The sequence below is a fragment of the Osmerus mordax genome, chromosome 20, assembly GCF_038355195.1.
Source record: "Osmerus mordax isolate fOsmMor3 chromosome 20, fOsmMor3.pri, whole genome shotgun sequence".
In the NCBI taxonomy this organism is placed as follows: Eukaryota; Metazoa; Chordata; class Actinopteri; order Osmeriformes; family Osmeridae; genus Osmerus; species Osmerus mordax.
In genome coordinates this window covers 2,870,464-2,892,866 of record NC_090069.1, presented here as the reverse complement: position 1 = coordinate 2,892,866, position 22,403 = coordinate 2,870,464, and the positions used below count along the sequence as shown (strand labels likewise).

General features: G+C 44.7%; 4 protein-coding genes across 8 annotated transcripts in view; 2 read left to right on the top strand and 2 right to left on the bottom strand.

Moving 5' to 3' along the window:
- erbin (erbb2 interacting protein) overlaps positions 1-5,613 on the top strand; it is a 29,726-nt gene extending 24,113 nt beyond the window's left edge. Inside the window, 4 exon segments of the mRNA XM_067258696.1 lie at positions 751-912; positions 1,972-2,064; positions 2,172-2,246; positions 2,430-5,613. Of these exon segments, the coding sequence (XP_067114797.1) occupies positions 751-912; positions 1,972-2,064; positions 2,172-2,246; positions 2,430-2,537 (438 nt within the window). The 3' untranslated portion in view covers positions 2,538-5,613.
- Positions 5,614-5,902: 289 nt separating this feature from the next.
- On the top strand, positions 5,903-13,849 carry srek1 (splicing regulatory glutamine/lysine-rich protein 1). Of its 5 annotated transcripts, none has more exons than XM_067258162.1 (12): positions 5,903-6,104; positions 6,215-6,348; positions 8,632-8,750; positions 9,054-9,233; positions 9,472-9,650; positions 9,774-9,904; positions 10,042-10,150; positions 10,347-10,460; positions 10,999-11,133; positions 11,480-11,551; positions 11,689-11,821; positions 12,226-13,849. In XM_067258162.1, exons 1-12 carry the CDS (start codon positions 5,977-5,979, stop codon positions 12,355-12,357), a joined length of 1,566 nt encoding a protein of 521 aa, XP_067114263.1. In that variant the 5' UTR covers positions 5,903-5,976; the 3' UTR covers positions 12,358-13,849. The 5 variants fall into 5 exon arrangements, with proteins under 5 accessions (XP_067114263.1, XP_067114262.1, XP_067114264.1 ...); XM_067258161.1 differs by having other exon boundaries at positions 9,051-9,233; XM_067258165.1 differs by lacking the exon at positions 5,903-6,104 and adding an exon at positions 7,246-8,235.
- On the bottom strand, positions 13,560-16,205 carry LOC136964174 (uncharacterized). The gene is made up of 5 exons (XM_067258167.1): positions 16,116-16,205; positions 15,481-15,627; positions 15,211-15,304; positions 14,974-15,055; positions 13,560-14,748 (listed from the first exon to the last, which is right to left on the bottom strand). The coding sequence occupies exons 1-5, from the start codon at positions 16,177-16,179 to the stop codon at positions 14,167-14,169; spliced, it is 969 nt and encodes a 322-aa protein (XP_067114268.1). The 5' UTR covers positions 16,180-16,205; the 3' UTR covers positions 13,560-14,166.
- Positions 16,206-16,364: 159 nt separating this feature from the next.
- LOC136964173 (uncharacterized) lies at positions 16,365-19,661 on the bottom strand. The gene is made up of 10 exons (XM_067258166.1): positions 19,616-19,661; positions 18,810-18,869; positions 18,554-18,683; positions 18,307-18,467; positions 18,059-18,201; positions 17,806-17,947; positions 17,636-17,718; positions 17,279-17,480; positions 16,948-17,130; positions 16,365-16,577 (listed from the first exon to the last, which is right to left on the bottom strand). Exons 3-10 carry the CDS (start codon positions 18,610-18,612, stop codon positions 16,411-16,413), a joined length of 1,140 nt encoding a protein of 379 aa, XP_067114267.1. The 5' UTR covers positions 18,613-18,683; positions 18,810-18,869; positions 19,616-19,661; the 3' UTR covers positions 16,365-16,410.
- Positions 19,662-22,403: the final 2,742 nt, after the last annotated feature.

Below are 22,403 nucleotides of genomic sequence, written 5' to 3'. Positions count from 1 at the left end.
GTTGGGAGAGAATGAAGGCCTCCGTCTGTCCCTCATAGAGCCGGTGTGTGTACCCAGCAGAGGCACCGGTCCTGCCCGTGCTCCCCCCCTCCTCCCGGAGTCAGGTGGCTGAGCGGTGAGGAAGTCGGGCTCGTAATCTGAAGGTTGCCGGTTCGATTCCCTGCCGTGCAAAAATGACGTTGTGTCCTTGGGCAAGGCACTTCACCCTACTTGCCTCGGGGAGAATGTCCCTGTACTTACTGTAAGTCGCTCCGGATAAGAGCGTCTGCTAAATGACTAAATGTCCTTAACGGGACCTGCCAATAACCTTGAGATGTAATAAACATCGAATTACCTGCGAACTTCATCCCGGCTTCTACCGAGCCAAATGTATTTCGTGACTTTGCGGCTGCGGGGCGTTGAGTCAGTCGACCGGATTGGTCTGCTCCCGGCGTTTGAAAAACAAACAGATTACCTCATTGGTGATGAATGCGCTGCCTGTGCTGAAATGAGACTACATTAGTTCCATCTTGAAAGGAATGCGACGGCTCGATTTCCCAAACGAGGAATCCGTTCCGCGGGTTGTTTTGGTTGGTAATTGCGTTATTGATTTTCATTATGATTTGGGGGGGGGGGGGGGGGGGAAGATTACCATGGCCTCCCGATGAAGGAATCTATTTGTGTCGGTCAGGTAAGTCGATCAGGATGCTGGGATCCACTAGGTCCGCCCCGCTGTGACAGACATGCTGTGTGTGTGTGTGTGTGCTTCAGGTGCCTTTGATGAACGGTCAGGTGCGAGCCCCGATGTCGTCGTCTCAAGCCCCCATGGCGCGTCACCCCTCCAGGGAGCAGCTCATCGACTACCTGATGCTCAAGGTCTCCCAGCAGCCCGGGGGGCCCCCGCGTCTCCCCCACGACATCCTGCAGCAGGAGGTACGGACGCTTCGCATCCCGTCCGCCTGCACTTTAGACCCCCAGCCAGCCCCGTCACCCCCCCCCCCCCCTCCCTCCCTCTGACTACACTTGACCCTTGTGCCGCGACAACTTTACCCAACACGAAAACGAATAAAAAGCATTTTTCTTTTAACCTTCGCGCCGTGGGGGGAGTCGGTGAGACAGCCCGACGGTTAAAAGAAAGTACTTAACTTTATTTTCGTATGAGGTAAAGTTGTCGCAACACGTGGGGGGGGGTCACAATGACCCGAAGATAACACAAGGGTTAAGGAAGTGTCGCCCCCAACAACACCACTACATTACACTCCAGAATGAGAAGTCCCTTCAAAGAAATGTCATAATACTCGCAACTTTGGGGGGGGGGGGGGTTTGGAAGGCATCAAAAGTACAAACAAGAATTCGCAACACGTACTCCTCTCCGGTATTGGCCCACGGACATTTGATCCCCACCAGAGCCCCGTTAACTGTGCAACAATGTGCCCCAGATCAAGTTAAGTCCCTCTTCCCACATGAGGCTTTGCTTCGGCTGGATCCTCAAACGGGCCGTTTCGTTTACTTACCGTCTTTATTACAGGGTTAGATCAGCGTTATGGGTTTAGAAAGGCCCGTGGGGATGGTCAAGAGAAACGGGGTCGAATGAGAGCGAGTCTGAGGCAAGAGAGGACTGCTCGACCGTTCCTCTTGATGAACTAGAACGGAGGGGAGAGAGGCCGTTTGGTTCTATCCTAAGTTCATCACAGGGTTGGAGACAGATCGATTTGAAAATGTGCCTGCCTGCTGTCGGCGTGTCTGTGAGGTGACCTGATTTAAGCTCAGATGGCTGAGCGGTTAGGGAATCGGGCTATTAATTCCGAAGGTTGCCGGTTCGATTCCCGGCCGTGCCAATGACATTGTGTCCTTGGGCAAGGCACTTCACCCTACTTGCCTCTGGGGGGGGGGGGGGGGGGGGGGGGGGGGAGGGAATGTCCCTGTACTTACTGTAAGTGGCTCTGGATAAGAGCGTCTGCTAAATGTAAGCTGTGTGTCGGGGTGTTTCAGATGCGTGTCAAAGTGGAAAAGAACCCGGAGCTGGGTTTCAGCATATCAGGCGGGGTCGGGGGGAGAGGAAACCCCTTCCGTCCCGACGACAACGTACGTAGACCGCTCTCCGTCTTCTCATTTAACGGCGTGAAATTCAATTGAGCTTTGAAACCTAAACCAAACTGATGTGAATCCAGTTTTCCCTCTCTCGTTCTCAGGGCATATTTGTGACCAGGGTCCAAGCGGAGGGGCCCGCTTCCAAGATCCTCCAGCCCGGAGACAAGATCATTCAGGTGAGAACCCTCTGATGTCGTCTCTCGGCGCCCAGTCGACACAGAGATCCATCCTGTCGCCTGTGACCCAGTGACTGTGCGCAGATCTCTGTGTTCAGATTACAGCATGACTTGGATTTGAAATGTCAGATTGTCGATTTTTCCGGGTGGCGCGTGTTTTTAAACCTCTCGTCTCTTCCGCAGGCGAACGGATACAACTTTGTGAACATCGATCACGGAAACGCCGTGTCCCTCCTGAAGACTTTCCCCAGCACTGTGGATATGATCATCATCAGAGAGCTGGCCGCATAGAGCCCTTGCACCTACCCCCCACCCCCCTCCTTGCCTGAGGGAAATGCACCACAAGAGAAAGTGGAGGACACAGAAAACTGAATGTCCCCCCCCGCCCACCTTATTTTTATACGCAGAAGAGTCTGGTCTATAAATAGATTTTTTAGGAACCAATGTACGTTGAAAAGACGTTTCTTGAGCTTTTGTTTCTAATGGGGAAGAAACCACTGCATGAAGTGGACCTGGGCTGTCGGGAGGGGGGGGAAGGGGAGTGACATCTGGAAGCATGCGTTATAGGGAGCAATCACTGTGGGGGCAGCCCCGTTCCTTTTTACAAAGACGCCGAAGACGTGATCCGCTCCGACACAAGCAGAGAAGCTGTGTTTTCTGTGAAGACGACCATCATGTTGTGTGTTTTTGTTTTTAAAAAGAATATTCTTCACCTTCATCGCCAAGTCCGGTCTAGTTTCTGTTGTAGAGCATGAACTGAAGCTGACCACTAGGGGGCATTGCTCTCTCTGTACTGACATCTTGTTTGCCTTTCTTTTTGTAATCATGTCTCTCTCTTTTTTTAAATATATTTAAGATGCTGAAACCACTCATAAGTTGTTTTTGGTGAGATGTAATCCGGGGGACAATGTTATGTGCTTTCTTGTGGTAACGAATGTAGGACACGACAGCGCTTTTGGGATGGAGTTTGGAACCGGTATTTTCCCTGGCTAGACTTTTTGGAAGGTGCTAAACGCGGTAGTCGGTTCGAGGGTAGGTAGAGGAACTCATCGTTCACCCCACCGTCTCTGTGAACCAGCTGTCCACGGACTACGATACGGTACTGTTCTCAGTTAGCCTTCCGCAGGAGGGAACCTCCAGACGCGAAAGACGTCATTCTTACCCGAAGAGACCACTGCCTGTGCCGTCACCAACCCTGAACAAAAACCCTTCCCGACGTCACGTTGAGTTGCGGATGCTGTAATATGCCCTCGTGTATGTGATATGTCAGTTGGACTGGGATACAGTGTGGAACAGCATACCTGTGGGAGGAGTAAATATATCATTGAGGAGTGCTAATGCCCGGCCTTAATGAGCCTAGCCAGGAGTGTAAGAGAGTAGGGAGAGGGATCACGCTAGGTAACCAAAGCAGGTGGTGGAGAGAAGCTGCAGAGGGGACTGTCAGAGCTAAATGGGAGATGCATCTTAGGCCTCGCCTGTCCTAAACCATAAGACGGCCATTGGAGACGAGAGGACTTGCATGAATTCAGTTTGAAAGGGTTTCAATTTATATCCTTTGTTTCGTTTTGTTTTTAAGGTGAGAAGCAACCACAGTTTGCCTTCCTGTATGAGAACACATCTCGATAAACATTTGACTACACTTGTCATTCTCTTTATGTTGAAGTAGTGTTTTGAACATGGACTTATTCTATGGTGAATAGGTTGATCGAGAGGGAAGAAAACAAATTGTGAAGTGCCATAGACCTTGAACTGTTTGTAAAGGGGATGAGACTGCCCCGAGACCCAAGCAATATTCACTCATCTTCGCAACAAACTGTCAGAGCAAACACAAGTCATACTAGTTTGATAGCAATAGTGAGACACTTTATTTTGATTCACGTCAACATCCAATTTGCATTTTTAAAGAAAGAAAAAAAAAAATTACAGGTTTACATGATTTTATATTGTGAAGAATCTTTTTTTAATGAAAAACTACATAGGAAATCACCCTGCATATCATTTTTTGCAAATAAATACAAGCCTGCGATGTAGTGTGGAAGGCCTGTCGTGCTACACTAGGCTTCTGACTGGGTCGTTTTCGAAGCTTAATTGATTTCTTAGAAAACAAAAAGCCCAAATTGTGACATGTTTGTGCAGAATGATGAATTTAGACCAGCGTAGAACTATTTCCAACAAAGCTTCAAAAGCAAAAAAAAAAAGGCTTTTTGTCATCAAAGTGGCAAACCCTAAATGCTTCGAATGCTTTGTGTGATCAGCTGATTATAGATGTATGTGTTGTTGCATGAAATCACCCAATGAAGTCTACTCAGTGATGACCCATTCCTTGAGACGTGTTTCCTATCAAGATGGAAATGATCAAATTCACATATTTAGATATTAGAGTCCTACAAATGTTTTGGCCCACTTGAAATATTTTTATGCAACCACTGAATTGTGAAATTATGTAAAGTATTTACCATAGATTGATTTTAATGGGGGGGGGGGGGGGTTCAACAATGGGTCATGAATGCCATTCCTTCACAAATTTGTATGTATTCTACTGTACCTGTTTGTAATTCAATGTTTCATCTTGCAAACAGCTCTATTATGTACTCATAGTGCATTGGTGAATCAGATGGATAACACTGCAAGTGATGTCTGCCATCTTCCTGGTGGTATAAATTCCCTTTTAAGATGACCCCCAAACTGAAAATGTCCTTTTTGGACTGTAGCTCCAGTGACACACTGAAAAGAGAAGAAGGCATACGTGTCGTTGGGTCACTTTGGTCTAATGACAGCAAACAGGTTGACAGGTTTATGATGCGTTTCCCCTGGACCACTCACAGTGCACCATATTCAGAGATTAAAACATCATTTTTTTTTTATGTGCTGCTTGTTTCTGGCGCTGTTGTTTTGCCTTTTTTGTTGTTGTTGCTGGGAATAGGAACAATCTGTTGACATGTTTTGGGTCACTCATTCTTTTTACATTTATGGCAAAGAGGTGGTATAGCCTGGTAGACTGATAGGTGTAGACAATCGGGGGAAAAAAGTCAAATCTTTTTGCCATATCCAAGAACACATATTCACACTTTCATTGTTTTTATTTATTTAGCACAGTCTCCTGTGGATTTTAGACATTACTAATCAAATGTAAATACTTTTAAAGAGTAAAAAGCTGAATTAATCATGGCATTAGTTACCTGTTTGTAAAACCAGCAATAAATTGCAATGCAGAGGCAGTCCTTTCAATGTATAGCTACCATTTTAAATGTTTCTCTGGAAACTGCTACAGTAAGATTATTGATATGCATTTATTCAACATTCCAGATTTTGTATATAATTATACTGTTTCTGAAGTAACCTGTGGAGAATAAGAAATAAACTAATGCTCTTTAAGAATTGCTGTGTCTATTTTCATAAAATGGTTGTCCATTAAAGTTGTAATTAAAAATACCTAGCCAAATAATGCACACCATACTGCATTTTATATAAACGTACGGGTGCAATGTAAACACCAATCTTAACGAACCTGTTGAAAATGATCTTGGTATATTTGGAGAGGAAACGTTCAGACGTTGTAAAAGAGGGACCTGCATCCACAGACATCCTTTCCGCACGTTGGCGCTGTCAGTTCAGTCATCCCTGTTTCGAGTACGTAGAACAAGGTTCGACTCCAAACCTATTTGAAAATTAATATCGTCTGAAGATTGCAAACGTATATATTTCTTTTCAGCATTAAACAACGCTAACAATGAGTGGAATTCCTGGAACAGCTGTAGTTCAAATAACCAATCTTTCGTCTGCCGTGAGTAGTGAGCAAATGCGCACTCTATTTGGATTTCTTGGGGACATCGAGGAGTTGCGGCTATACCCGCCGGAGTAAGTGCAGTTTTCGCGGTAGACTTACTAAAGCAACATCGGGGATATATGGCCTAACTGTTAGCTAAATCAATTACTTACCATGTCTTTTTTCTGTTTCTATCTTACAGCAATGCACCTCTCTCTTTCTCGTCCAAAGTATGTTACGTAAAGTATCGAGAGCCATCAAGTGTTGGTGTGGCACAGCATTTAACCAACACTGTTTTTATTGACAGAGCTTTGATAGTGGTTCCATGTGCTGAAGGTGAGTATGGGTAGCTGTTCACATTTTCTTAAGTGTGACGTGACTAATTGTAACTTTTTTGTCGAGATACTACTAGGGTACTACTTCTGTGATAATATTAGTGCTTAATTGCATTACAGTTTCCTAGACGCTCACAGGCCTACACACAGCCGGTACATGTTTAGCTGTTAGCTTATCTGAGTCTGCCTCAGGTTTGAGGACGTACCAGGCAGAACGTTGTTTCCATACAGTCATCTCATTTTGATATGGTCTTGTATGTTATTCTCTCTCTGCAAGGTAATACCAGTGTTCGAATTAAGGCAGAGGTGGGGGGCTTCTGGACTTACCATAAGTCCAACAACAACAAAAAAGATCTATAGGATGCCGTGCCAATCATGTTGCCCACCACCGCCCACAAGGAAAACCCCCCTAACAGACCCCTGACAGAATTCGAACACTGGGTAGTACCGTGAGATCGACATAGCCGGAAGTCACGATGAGATACAAGTTAGGCCTACATATGAACATCAAAGGAGTGCATTGACATTAAAATCAAAGGCATATCATAACTGATGTGTGGTATAGATTGTGTAACTTCACTAATAAGATTTAGAAACTAGATTCAAGATCAGTTCAAGGTCATTGTAGCTAAAACCACCCAGTTTGTAAAAATACAGCTAACTTCGTCTTGTTTCTCTCTTTTTGCATTTCATTTTTTTTTTTTTTTTTTTTTTCCTCTCCCTCTCTCCTGGAACCACTGTTACTCTTTTAATGTACCTGTTAGAAGTGGTTTCACGTTGATTGACTGATTCTCTCTCACTTGAAATGCTGTGTCCACGTGGCTTGGTGCAGGATGGCTACTGAGTTTATTAATTTGGTTTTGTATGTTTTTTCTGTGTGATTATGTGTGCATATCAGATGACTAGACTGGCCCAGCTGTTACACTACACTAGCCTGAGTAAGGCATTGTTTTCCAAGCCACTATCCCCGATGGGGCCAACGCAGCCTTCAAGGGGGGAATGTGACCAGGAGAATAGCCCGCAGAGCCCTCCAAGATGGACACCTTGTCTCTTTTTGTTTTATTTTTATTTTCTTTTGGTTTGTTTCTTTTCATACTTTCCCATGTTGTCCTCTGTCTTCTCTCTCTAGAAACTACAGTATTGCATATTTCTAGAATTTCTTTTCTTAATTGTTTTTGGTTTATTTTGGTTTATCCCACCTCCCCCCTTCTCCTCCACAGCAAGTTGTGTGTGATTTGAATTCTGTCCAGGTTGCCATGGCACCCAGGTGGAATGTGTGCCACACATGGGATGCCATGAACATGACTAACACACCTTGAGTTTCTCTGTTCTTGTCGGTACAGTCAGGTGTTATAGTATGATAGAGCTCAGACACAGCTAATCTCTGAACTTTGGTGCAGGGCAAATTTTAAGTATGACTTTTTACGTGAACTTATCTCAGCCGTTAGATGACTGTCAAGTGCACATTAAGTTTGAAGCTAATGGTTTGCTTGCTAACTGTTTTAAAGATCACGATTTGTCCTTTGGAAATGCAAGATCTTCACTAAAATCCCTTTTTTAGATGTATTTCTTATGTTTTTAAGACTAAAGTCGTGCCCCTGTTTCATTCGTCCTTTTTTCTAATGGGGAAAATGACAAAACTGAACCACAATCAAGGTTTCTAATCCGATTGTCTTTTTGGCTAGCAAAGTTTTGGGAGATTTTCTAAGATACTTAAAAAATGTTCTTCTTTTCTGTATCTGATGTTCTGTGTGCTATTAGTGATGCAGCCATCATGAACCGTTGTCTTGTGTTGCACACCTTTCCAACACTGCGACACGATCGCCCCCTGGGGAAAGCGCCCATGCTTGATATCGTATGGTTCATGACCAATATGTTTCCAGTACAGGTGACCCATACCTCAAAGTGTTAACTCAATTCTCTGCATTTCATTTTTTTTGATCTGTGAAAAAGGAAAATCTGCCTTTTGTTTTTGAACAGAAGTCTTGTTAACATCTGTGTGTTCATAGCTGTTGATAGAAGAGCGATGAAGGGATCTAGCTTACCAAGCGTGAGGGTGGAGTGTGAGGAGTTTTGAGGCACCTCCGCCTCCAGTAAAACCCCAGCAGCAGAGGCTACAGTTACATTAGTCGCTTGGTAGCGAGTAGAGCTCTTAAGATGTACAGTGCGAGGAAGGCTATGTCGTCTTTCTCTAGAATACTGGGCTATTTTGTGCAGACAGAGAGAGGAGGCAGAGGGTAGAGTCGCTCCACTGCATCCGCTAACTCTCCCCTCTTGTCTGCAGGCAAGATCCCCGAGGAGGCCAAAGCCTTGTCTATGCTGGCGCCTGCCGTCCCGTCCCCCGGTCTGGTCCCAGGTGGAGGGCTCCTGCCCATACCCACCCCCGCCCCTCCCGTCCATAACGTGAGAACAAGCTCCGTTCGACTCGCTTAGCGGAATTTTATACCGTTATCCAAAGGTCTTGTACTTTTTATCCAAAAGCAGCGGCGCTTTGGATAACACTGTGGTGAAACATTCTGTGGTAAAAAAAATACAAATGAAAAGTTCTGCTGCGTTTCCTAAGCAGGTAATCTCAGACGAGGACAGCCACAGCTTAGCTTGCATCTCGTAAATACTAGAAGGCATCTTTACTCATGCAAGTCCTGTCTGAGGTCGCTCTCATAGATTCTGAGTGGCCCTTGTTTCTGCGTCTGTGTGTTGCAGCAGCAGCCTCCGCAGTTGAGCCTACCTGTGGGGAACCTGGTGGCCCTGCCGACTGTCCTGGACCACTCGCTGACAGCCCTGGCTGGGGGCAGCTCCTCCCAGCCCCCCCTAATGGGCAACGTGGACCCTTCCAAGGTCGATGAGATCCGGAGGACCGTATATGTCGGCAACTTGAATTCCCAGGTCACAAAGCCAAATCTTTGTTTCCATATAAATGAACAATATGACGTTATTTCAACGTTCACAGTCGTCGAGTAACCCAGTAAATTTACATTTAGTCTTTTTGTTTTTTTTGGTCACGAACACGCAGTAAATGTTTCTGTCACACTCTTAATGTACCGCGGTGACTTGATGATGTCACTGCTGTCCACTATCGTAGCTTGTAGTGTTGAGTTGGTCTCCTTGGTCTGGCCCCCCACAGACCACCACTGCAGAGCAGCTACTGGAGTTCTTCAAGCAGGTGGGGGACGTGAAGTTTGTGCGGATGGCCGGCGACGAGACCCAGCCCACGCGCTTCGCCTTCGTGGAGTTCGCCGATCAGGATTCCGTATCCAGAGCCCTCAATTTCAACGGAGTCATGTTCGGAGACAGACCCCTGAAGTAGGCCTTCGCCCGTTTTTCTCCTCTTCAGAAAACCGAAAATATTCCATTTCCAAACCGGTCGTCGACCTTCCCGAGACGTGAAAGCTACAAAGGCTGTTGTCCCCGCGTTGTGTTTCTCAGGATTAACCATTCCAACAACGCCATCGTGAAGCCACCAGAGCTGACGCCCCAGGCCGCAGCCAAGGAGCTGGAGGACGTGATGAAGAGGGTGAGGGAAGCCCAGTCCACCATCGCCGCCGCCATCGAACCAGGTAGGACAAAGGTGCACTCTGGAAGCGCCCGAACGCCACAGGCTGCGTCTCAATGCCCGGTAGTGGCTTCCTCTACCGCTGGATGATGAGTGAACGTACGCGGGTGTGCCGCGGGGTAACTGTCAACACTGTTTCAGAGGATGAGAAGAAGCCTTCCCCCAGTCACTCCAAGCGGTCGAGGCATTCCCACTCCAGCTCGCGGTCCCGGTCACGAACACGCAGGAAGAGGTCTCGCTCCAGCCACAGGTCGGCATTGAATCCGTGTGTGTGTGTGTGTGTGTGTGTGCGCGCGTGTGTGCGTGCGAGCGAATTTTTTTTTCTTCACTTTTTGTCATTTGGGAATCTTTGCACAAAAGTGCACTTTGACAGTTGCATTTTGCTCAGGGATGAATCATTTAGAAGTGCTTTAATGTTCCTTCCCCATGTGTGTCCGCCCGTGTAGGAGCAAGCCCATCCAGAGGTCACGACCCCGGCTGACCGACCGCCACAGTTCCAGGAGTTCTGGCAGGAGGCCGTCTCTCTCCAGGGACCGGAGGCCGAGCCGCTCCAGGTCCAGGTACTCGCACGTCACCCCGCCCGCCCTCACGTGACCCTGCCACCCGCCCTCACGTGACCCTGCCACCCGCCCTCATGTGACCGTCCCCCGCCCTCACGTGACCCTGCCACCCGCCCTCACGTGACCGTCCCCCGCCCTCACGTGACCCTGCCACCCGCCCGCCCTCACGTGACCCTGCCACCCGCCCGCCCTCACGTGACCCTGCCACCCACCCGCCCTCACGTGACCCTGCCACCCTGCTGGCGTGTGTTTAGAGCCTCCAAGGCTTTTAGAACAAGCAGTAATCTGAAATAAACAACATTTAACATTCAGTCCTAGCCTATATCTTGGTCTGAAGCAGTGACTCACCTTCAAAATCCCCCTCACCCCCAAAAAATGAACAAAACACAACTCTAAGACTAATAAATGACATCCGTTTCCAGTTGTTTTGATGACTTTGTAGTTGAGTCACTAGGCTCCAGTTTGTCTCTGTGGTTTGTACCCGTTTTGTACTTTTGAAAGGGACAGAGTGAGTGACCCACTCTCCGGTGTCCCTCAGGGACAGACGGAAAGGCAAGGATGTGAAAATGAGAGGCAAGGTGGATGGCCCTCAAGAGAAGGGTGATAGGAGACAGGAGGAGACAAAGGGCAAAGCTCCTGCAGACAGCTTCCTGGGGTCAGGAAGTGCCATCAGGTCAGCACAACCGCAGACTGTACGACACTGTGTAGACTGTGACCTTTTCTGCCTGACCTCTGGACTTGTCACCTTTTGACATTGTAGACGATGATGTGTTCCACTCAGGAAATGAAGGGTGTGGGAGGGAGGATGTTTCTACTCGACAGTAAATGATGCCCATTGAGTCATCGGTCGTACATTGGTGCCCGGAATTTTTTCGTTTGTCGTCATTTTACGTTTACCAGGCTGCAAAAATCATTATGGGAACTTAGCCCAGTACTAGGACATGACAGTTGGCTAGTCGGTGTATTTGGAGAGGTCGAGTTGTCTCTCGACGTTAAAACGTTGCGTGTCGTTCTTTCAGGGGCCACCGGAGACGAAGTCGGGACCGATCCAGAAGCCCTCGCAGGAAAGCCCGCTCGCCCACACCTAAGAGGTAAACCGTCTCCCTCAGAGCGCACCGTTCCACCACACTCTGACCCCCCCCCCACCAAAACACGCCACCTCGCCCGCGCGTACCTCCGCTGCAGTGGTCACTCAGCGCCGCCCGGCGCCCCTGTCTCTCTGTTCCAGGGGGAAGAAGGAGAAGAGGAGGGAGAGAGCGAGGGAGAACAGCAGGGGGCGAAGGGAGAGATCCACCTCCAGGAAGAGGAGCGGCCGAGACCAGGAGCGGACCCACCGGAGGGCTAACCCTGCCAAGGTCAAGGTGAGCCCCTCTGCAAGCGGCGCGGACAAACGCATCTCACCAGAAGTGGCTGTTGGCTCTCTGAAAGTTTCCTAGGTTATGCGACGACCTCAATTAAATCGGGCCCCTCATCCACACCCAGCTCAGCTCCAAATGTACTTGTTTGAAAGCATAAGCGAGCTCGTAACTAATTAACTAATCGAGCTATATAACTATATATTTTTGTACTGAAATTTGATGGGGACCATTGGCTGCAAATTGCGACACTATGGATTTTTTTGTCCTCGCATTTGTGCATTGAACCGCTACTGCAGTTCACCAGCCTCTAGATGGCGCTCATCTGTGCCCCACCGATCGCTCCAGACCTGCCCTGGTTCTGTGTTGCGTATGGTAGGAAATGAGGGACTGTTGCTGTGGTGTTGCAGGTGGAAAGGGACAGAGCGGAGAGAGACAACAGGGAAGACTCCGCCACACCCAGCGAAGAGGTGATGTCATCACCCTGCGCCCGGCACAACGGCAGTCACAGCACATACCCAGACGATGACATCACAGCATGAACTGACTGTGCAGGCACCCGGCTTGCTACTTTATGATCTCGGATGGACTTGCAACCGCACACACACACACACCTGCATACACACACACACACACACATGCATACACACACACACACATGCAACAGTTCCCTGAAATGGCACAACAACATGCCAAAACCTCAATCATCAACAATCATCTGCCATGGCCATTTACAGTTGATTGACTAGCTTTGAGTTGTGTGTTCAGCTAATTTTAAGTGTGTAGCTGTAAGAGAAGGCAGAGTCCATAACCATGTTGCTGTGATCCTGCCGTTATATGATATTCATATGGAAAAAGGAACCTGGAATCTTTCTTTATTAGTGAATACTGTTTTAAATGAATAGTTGTATTCCTTTTGTTTCTGCTGCATACAGTTTATTTTATATATTAAAAAAATATTCATAATTCTGAGATCAGTGTATGCACTACCCCTCACTCAACATTTTTGTAGCCATTGTCTAAAAACGGATTTCAACATTCATATAGTGATGAAATTGAATATTCATATGAAGTATAAGTAGTCAGAGATGTTGCAGTACAGTGTCGGTACCCAAGTCCTGAGGCTCCAAACAAACCATCCACTGAAATTCAGCTTTACACACAAGTCAATGCATCGCTTGTGAGCACAGGCAAGTCAAAGTGCCTAGACTGAGATTGTACAAAAGTCACTGTATTAGTATACTGTATAAAGAGCTGTTAAGATTCAAAAGAAATGTATTGTCCAGATGAGATATCATTACGTGAGCGGGCAGTTAGGGACATCATTTGAAGTCGTGTTGTCTTGATATTCATAAAGTGATTGGTTTTTAAAACGTTTTTGTGTGTTTACTGAATTCTAAGTCTTTTTTTGTCCCTTTTTAAATCGTATTTTGATGATCAGAATTCTGTATTTTGTACCCAATGGCTGTTGAAACACCATCCTTTGGTATGTGCCCCATTACTTTAGCTATTGAGCTTTTATTTCAATTTTGTATTTGTTGCTGGTAGTTACTGTAACTTTAGATGAAGAGTTGAACCATGCATCCTACTTTGCCATATTCCACTGAATTTACTGTGTGCTGCCTGTCTATGTCTAGGAGAAGGATCAGACCTGTACATTGTTATCATACACAAGCCTTTGGAATGAGGTGAGGCTATTGGACAGAGTTTTTATGTTGAGTAAATGTCACACAAGACTAATATCTTACGAATGACGTAAATAATTTATTTTTTATATACTTGTATCCAACAGTAGAAACTATATGTCCAGTTTGTTGTTGGGTTATTCTTTGTGTACATGCTGGCTGTGGATGGTGAAACTGAAAGGATAAAACGTTGCCACGGTAACTGGTTGGGTGGTTTGGGTAATGCTGCTTTGGCCATCTTGGTTGCATGTGTGTGGTCCACATATACCGTATTTGTACATTTGACAAAACATGTATATCACATAAATCTTTGCAGAAAAATTATCAAATAAAGAATATTTGCTTCAAAGTATTTCTGTTAATGCGATACCGGATTTTATGTATCAATTGTGGGAGACATTCGGCCAGTGTCTCTGCTAAAGAAAGGCTTTGCTTGGTTTCTCACACCTCACTGTGTGATGACTTGTCGCATTGGCAGGGATTAATTTCCAAGTTGTGCTACAAGGACCAAGGATTTATGCAAATTACAGAAAATGGAGACTAGTTACATATATATATATATATATACGCTATCACTACCGGCATGCAGTATATAAGTAACGTGTGTCAACCTTCTACTTCCCACAATTCCAAACATTCTCATAGAACACTTCTCATAGAACGTTGTCATAGAACAGTGTTGTAGTGCTCTGCGTTCTGGGGTGGAAGGGGGCCCCCTTGGGACAGGAAGAGGGAATTGCACAGTGACTGTCGGATGTAATCAAACTCCGGTCTCAGTGAAGTCAGATCCATGTCCCGGGTTAGTCTCTGTTCCTGGGTGTCAGCTGAGGCAGTGGATGGGTGTGAGTCCAGAGGCATGGTCAACTGAAACAACTCCATGGTTGTGTAGTCACTCATGAAGACCGGTTGGTGGCTTATGGGGCCAAGATCTGTGTGCTGCGTGTTCAAAGAGGAAGGTGTAGCACAGACAGAAGTCAGATCTTTATCTATTCTCTCAGTAGTTGTGGAGAGGAAGTCTCTCTGACACACACCCCCACAGCTGGGATCTGCTGAGAGGCCCTCACAGGCTGTTTTTGACAGAGGAGTCTTGTTATCGATGTGCTGAGGTTCTCGGTTGCAGTGCAGATCTGAGTCAAAACTACTGTTAAAGTTGCTAATATTAGACTTTTCAGCGACTTTCTCAATGAGGTGTAAACTTCTGGAATCTCCCTCTCCTTCCAATGTCTGTGGTTTGATAGGTTCCAGGAGCTCCAAGATAGAAAAAAAAAATCATAATTACATTTACATTTAGTCATTTAGCAGACGCTCTTATCCAGAGCGGCTTACAGTAAGTACAGGGACATTCTCCCCAAGGCAAGTAGGGTGAAGTGCCTTGCCCAAGGACACAACGTCATTTGGCACGGCCAGGAATCGAACCAAAAAAAGGACCTTACTGTAACATATTTGAAGAATAGTCAAGTTCATTGAACTTACCAACTCACAGACTCCCTTTATGTTCTGGATGGCGTAGCTGTTGCTGGGATTAGGTATGTTAGGCCACCACACACTCTTTGTTCTGAAAGCAAATATAACCTGTTTTCTGTAGCTCTGTTCTAAAGTAATATGTTTTAATTTCCAATAAATATACTAAGAATTACCACTTGGTGGTAATTGCTGAATATAAATATTATAACTGAACTGTAAAAGCCGAAAGGCCAGAAATAGTCCTACCTTTTTATCAACAGTGGTGAGATATGACACCCAAACATCGACACGATGATTAGGCCAACCAGTGCGGTCAGGGCCACGCCCGTAGTCATGAAATCTGCAAGGGAGTCAGTCACACAGCAAAGAGCAGTGAGAGCAAACACTCACTCACACCTTTCACCCACCCATTAATTCACTGTTGCTTGCTGAAAACAGAAGAGTGGAAATAAATGTAACAAAGTTGTCGTCAGATTGGATGTAAGACTGATAGACATAGATTGATTGATAGGACACCTCGTCTTTGCTTCGTTGCGAAGTACACAGCTGAACTGCGAACTCCAACCCCTGCCCTGGTGAACGCCGACATTTGGACTTGGTACTGTCGACTGCTTTTAAGACCCGCAAGCTCATAGCTGTTTGATCCTGGGCCCACTGTGAGGTCTGCAAGCACAGAACCAATAGGCAACCAGTAAAGTGGTAAAAAAACAATAAACAGAAAAACTGTTAAAACTTCTAAACTTGATGGGGACCAAAAACTGGTCTTCAGGGAACAAACTGTGAATTTACAGTTCCCCATGCAACCAAGAAAGCCACTGGGAGTTAGATATAGTGTGATTAATATAGCTGAGTGTGAACAGGAAATCCCCTTTAAACGAACCACTGGACAAAAATAAAGCCGGGTGTAAGATTCTCTGCAAATGATATTGCCCTTCCACTTCACCATGTATAACACTAGACAACTAGATTTGGTCTAAATGCTTGTGCCTTCGTGTCTTGTCCAATCCCATGACAATGACAGCTCTGCTATGTTGTCACCGTCCTCCACAAATGTAAGTGTTTGTCACATGACAAGAAAACTCAGACTAGCACTATATTCATTCAGTCAGGCATTTATGATGGATACCCTCTAGATGTAACCCAGTGCTTACTTGTTTCTGTGTGTGCTGCTTCATCCTCGCTGTAGTAAAGGTGATATCCCAGCAGGAATCCCATGCTGTCCTCTTCAGAGACGGAGTCCCACTGGATCGTCCCAGAGGTCTGGGTCTCATCGCAACTACCGATGTTCCCCGGGGCACTGCGGGGTCCTGGGGTGGCCGACAGAAAGATGACTACACGGATTCCCGGCTGTGCAAAATGATGTTGTGTCCTTGGGCACTTCACCCTACTTGCCTCGGGGGAAATGTCCCTGTACTTACTGTAAGTCGCTCTGGATAAGAGCGTCTGCTAAATGACTAAATGTGTTTCGATCTCAAACTCACGTCCTTCGGTGATGTAGGCTTGGATGTTCCCATAGGTGGTCTCACTGTTGTTGATCTTCTTCAGGTCACACGTGTCCTTGTTTGGCCGTGTGTGGAGGGTGAACGTGTATCTCTCGTAGGGCTGCAGAGGTTCTGATTCAGGAATTAACAAGAAGTGTTGTTCAGTTAGTGGACAGTCACAGATCTGATGCTGGGAAATGAAAAAACTGTGCACCGGTAGAGTTGGATGGTTATTATGTGTTTTGTCTTTCAAGGATTTTTACCATCCCTAACTCGTAATGGGGGTCAGGGAGTCAGATGGCTGAAGGGAGTCAGATGGCTGAGCGGTTAGGGAGTCGGGCTATTAATCAGAAGGTTGTTGGTTCGATTCCCGGGCAGTGAAAAATGATGTTGTGTCCTTGGGGCAAGGCACTCCACCCTACTTGGCTCAGGGGAGAACGTCCCTGTACTTACTGTAAGTTGCTCTGGATAAGAGAGTTTTCAACAGAGAGAGATCTCTCACCCTTCAAGGTTATAACTTCATAGTGGTTCTCCTTTTCATAGAAAGACCAGAAAGCTGGTTTCTCTCTTTTCCGCCACCACTCCACACAAAAGCAGTCGTATGTTTTCACCAAGTCACGTTGCCAGGAGATTACGAAGGAGGAGTTGCCACTGAATGTGACATTCAGCCTCTCGGGAGGCAGGTCTGCTGAGACAAATCAAGACCACCTCATTATTTCTCTCATCCATTTACAACGGTCGATACAGCCTCTACCCATACTAGATGCCATCCTGCCTCTCTGTCAGTACGCCAACATCAAGAAATACTTCAAAACAATCGCCACAAGCTTCACCTTTGTCTAAGAACGGGGCTATGGTCCACTCTAATGCAGGAGAAGTGGCAGCGCTGTGGAAGGCAGAGATGTTGAGGAGATAGGCCGAGTGGGAGAGGACCAGGCTAATCTCCGGTCTGGTGTAGTTGAACGTCTGAAAAGTCTCTCCAGAGAGTTTCACCACGGTCACATTGTAGCCCTCTGCTAACTCTGCCTCGGCAAACTGTCAAACGGGACGGCGTTAGGAAAAGGCTGACATGAGACGCTGTGGTTCAAACACGTCCAACTGAAAATATTGCACCTCACGTGTACTGAGACGTCAACACCGTTGTTTAACTTTTAAGTCATTATTTTGGTCATTACGGGGAAAATAATTACCTTCCATTTTATAACAATAATTCGTCTTCCTTCGGGCTGAGGAATCTCTTTTATCTCCTCGAGGAAAGGCTCAACAGTAAGTTCTGAGAGAAGGGGCCAAATGGACAGAATGCTACCCTTTTTATATTGAACACCTCGTCTGATGGAGAGTTTAAAACAAGAGATCTTACCTGGTGAGACTCGGAAAATGTCACTCCACAAACACTGTCTGCATTTTTCACTGGCAACACACTGAATCTGTATCTCATAGGGCAGCGAGGCGTTAAGATTATCGACAATGCACGTCTCCACATCCCTGGACAGTACTGTAGGCTACAAACAAAGTACAAGAAGAAGGAGAATCAACCACTGGAAGGGAATGAAGCATCCAACTTTAACATTTCAATAAAATAAAATAAACGATTCTTGGAGTGATAGGCCCACCGTTTCCTTGGTTTGGTTCTCGTGTGCCCAGTACCTCACAATGTACTGATTGATACCCATGCTCTTCGGTTGCCAGGAAACATTCACTTCCATCTGTCTGGAACGACGATTGAAGTGGACCTTAGTTGGGGGACCACAGCGAACTGCAATGTGAAGATGAGGATACCATCATTACTCTGTTTTCATGTTGGTGCTTTTCACAAAGCTCAAAGGAACAGGAGGGGCTTTTATGGTCAAACCAATCTCACCCAAATCTTGTGGGATGCCTGTGAAAACAGCCTTGGTGCAGTTCCCCACATCATTCTCCTCGACAACATAGACTGTCATGTTCCGTTTCTCAAACAAATCATTTCGTGTAATTATTTGAGACGTTATAGATATGCCATCAAACACTTTGCATGTTTTCCTTCTGTTGGACAAAATGGAAACATGCACTATTGTCTTCGCCTTGTTTTCCTTCTTGAATCTAGACAAACTGTTGCTGATTTAACTTACTGTAGAATAAAGAGTGTGTATTGGCTTGAAGCTTGATTTCCAGATTCCCAAACACACATCCAATTCTTTTTAAAACTGTCCAAATTAATATTTGAATTGTAACCATAGCAATCCAATCCATGGACTCCATCTGAAAGACAATAATACCGGAATAGATCAAATGATTGGTGACATCTGTTTCATTCTCATCGACATCTAAAAACAGAGTATAGTTCAGACATTACACAGCAGAGCATTAAACTGATAACCCCATTACCTTGAGATACGACACAGTGTTCATGACTCAAGTTTCTGCAACAAGTTCCTCGGCGACGCACTGAAACAATTATTAGGTACAGTGAATAAAATCAGTTTTACAAAAGACCCTTTGTTTTGTACACAACATTTTCTGTTTTCTAAATTCTCCCAATTGCTTCAAATGAGAAAAGCAAGAACAAGTTGCAAATTACGGTGTACTAGCTTTGATTTACAACTTGCAGAAACAATGGGTACACTGTCGCAGTCATCTCAGCTCACCTAGGGGCTACTCTCACGTTTGAAAATATGTTGTTGATGAAGATCAATCAAGCGGATACTACATCCTAGACCAGTGTCGTCAGAACATAATATAGGTTACCGTGGTAATGCAGATATGTGAATGAAATAAGTCAATACATGAACAGATCATAAGGCTGTCCAAGGGGCAGTTCTGTGGGCATATGTGAAGCCATCTGTGCCATCTGTGATCGCTTGAAAAAAGGACTATACAAATAAATGTTGATTTGATAAGGCGGTGTCTGATCTACTATTATGATAAGCATAAGCGCGGAAGAAATCCCTAATTTCTTTCACATTGTCAATCTTCAGTGATGTGGTCAACAGTCAAGACGTACTTGTGTATGAGAAAAGGCTTTCAGGGTCTATTTATCTACAAATCAAAAAATATATATACTTTCAACCAGTACAGACAGATGTGTCTTAACTCCAAAAAAAGCTACAACAGCCACACATCCTTTGACAATGACCCTGAAGCAGTCAGAATCTAGTTTTGAGGAAAATCTCGCAAAAATGATTCTGAAATACCTTGAGAATCCTTGGCTGTGGTGAAGAGAAGGAAGTATATTAACAAAAGGCCTGGACAGAAGGATGAAAGGTTCTTTCAAATCTCATTGAATTGAGGCTTATTGAAAACATTTGCAATCACGCAATGCTACTAGTAGCCTACAGTAAAAGACCATGTTCAATTATGAATGATTATTTGTTAAGTGCATTAACTTTGTGCTGCCTTCATCCACAGTCGTGGTGCAAAAGGTGGGTCACAAAGACCCAAAGGCAGCACACGGGTTAATACTTCTGTCAAAAACACGAGAAACACGAGGTGTCGAACGTGAATGATGAGTCCAACAACCAAACAACTAAATAAGAAACAACCAAACAAAATGGCAGCACTTACCAACAAGGACCCGGGGGACGAGACAGAGAAAGGGCATTGTTCTTTTCATCTGTGTGTGCTGCTGTGGTTAAATAAACTCCAGCTTCATGGCTGCAGCAGTCTGTGTGTGCTGTCTTGGCTCGTGTGCTTTGATCTGTGCGTCTGCACTGCTTGTGGGTGTAGATTTTAAGTGGCTGCGTGGTTGTGATGCATCGTGAAACCACAAACTCGGATGCAAATTCAGGCAGGTAATCAGGTTCATAGATTGTGGCGAATTTAGTGGGCATCTAATAGGGGCCTGAGGTGGGTAATAGGATTGTTTAGTATTGCTTTTAGATACGTGTTATCAATTTCACATCAGTCATATTATTAAAGCCCCACAGTTTTGATAACTAATGGTAAGCATGAATTGCCAGTCATTAGTAAATTCCAAAGACATGAAAAGTAATTGCACCCACACTATACCCTTCCGGTTTAAGTCGCTTAAATGTACCTGATAAGCCCCATATTCAACAGGCCCTGCTGTACAGGTTTACCATGTCTGGTTTGGATCAGAATTTTCTGAACTTTAAAATGTCATATTACTCAAAGGTCAAAAAGATGGTTAGCTAACTTCTTACTCAGAAGAGACTTTCAACGGTTTTGAATAACAGTATTGAGAACAGAACTACTCATATATACAACTCTGTGACTCAACTGTGACAGAACAAATATAAACGATACAAGGCTACAAAACTTTTCAAGACTTAAAGCTTTTTTTTTCTTGCTTTCAAGGAATCTTCTTAATCATTTGTAGAAACCAATAGCATGTAAAAAGCAACAATATGAATAATAAATATTATTTTCTTATGGTGTGTAAGGGAGTTTAAGGAAAATTAGTATTTTTTCATCAAACTTTTAACGTTGTATTTTCATCAATTACTCCAGGAAAGATCACCTCCAAGCTGACAATGACTATGAACATGGAACCATTACTGCCCTTAACTTTCTCTCTCACACACACACATAGACAAACACATGCACATGCATGCCCACATACACTGAACTTCCTTCTGTGCTGAACTGTCACTGTATTGCAAACACAGGAAGAGACATGTTCACACTTGGCTAACATTTCTAAACATGGGCTTTAATGTAGCTGAACAATTGAGTTGTTTTTTTGTTGGATTCTTAGCATGGCTTTTATGTTTTCTACACTTTATGTCCATATGATGTTATAACTGTAAACTCTTCAACTTTGTTTCTACCGTCACTATACCTTTTATCTATTAAAAAATTGTCTTGTTTATGGTTTGCTGCTGGTTAAAGAAACTTGCAGAGAAAAGAAAACCTTCTTGTCATCTCATATCACCTTCATATCAGTTCCCAATCAGACCAGAAACTCAGAAGAAGAAAAAAAAAAGTGTTAAAATGATGACACTAGTGTGATGGAGCCATCAGCTACCTCTCTCACGCTGGATTCCAGTCAGTTGAATGGAACAGTTCTCAGCATAACAAGGTTTTTTACAGGTACACTCTCATGACATTGATCCCACACCTAGATAACATTCTGAGAACACAGCTTTTTTTACGTGTTCTATCTTCCTGTATCATATACTCTGCCTCCCAGTTGAACAGAAAGTCTCTTTCTAGTCAAAAAACAGAAGATTTACAACTGTTATCGCATCCACAACTGTTGACAGACTTTTTCTACACAGGGCTGATTGCAAAAGAGATTAATAGTAAGGCTGATGCACCTAGATAGTAAATAATATAAAACCAAGAGATATATCTGTACTTAAGTAGATACTTACAAAGTCATGCTAAGAAATCAAAAGACATCAGATCTAAACACTGATATCTTCTGAAAACAAGGGAACTAATTTCTTCCAGATGTCACCCTTTTTACATGACACATAACAATCATAAATTCTCCCAAAACCAAAATACTTTCATTATAATATGTTTTTGGCTCATGTAAGGATGTGGGTGTAAAGATTCAGTAGAAAGATATGCGTTTTTCTCCTACCTGTCTCTTTGATTTGAACTTTTTGATGAAACCCCACATTCAAACCTTGTAACTTTTGATAAGATACCTGTTTAGAATGCTGCATTCTTCATTCTTCTGTGCATTCAAGTTTGTGGATAGTTTTATGTTTGTAACATGTGAGTGCGTACACAGAATGTCAACATGATACTACAATGAATGTTACAATAGGCAAATACAGAAAACAAATATATTTGATTGTATATGGTAAAACATACAATGCTTGTCCCTGTACTTCACATTGCTAGAAGGCTACCCTGTGTTTGTTTTTGAAAAGGGGAAATTTTAGTTGGTGCTCTATACAGTTTGATTATGGCCGTATAACTGCACTGTAAGACAGAACTGTAAGCAAAGTCCACGTTCATGTAAAAGATACGAGATTATACTGTCGTTGGCTGCTGTGGAAGTCTTGC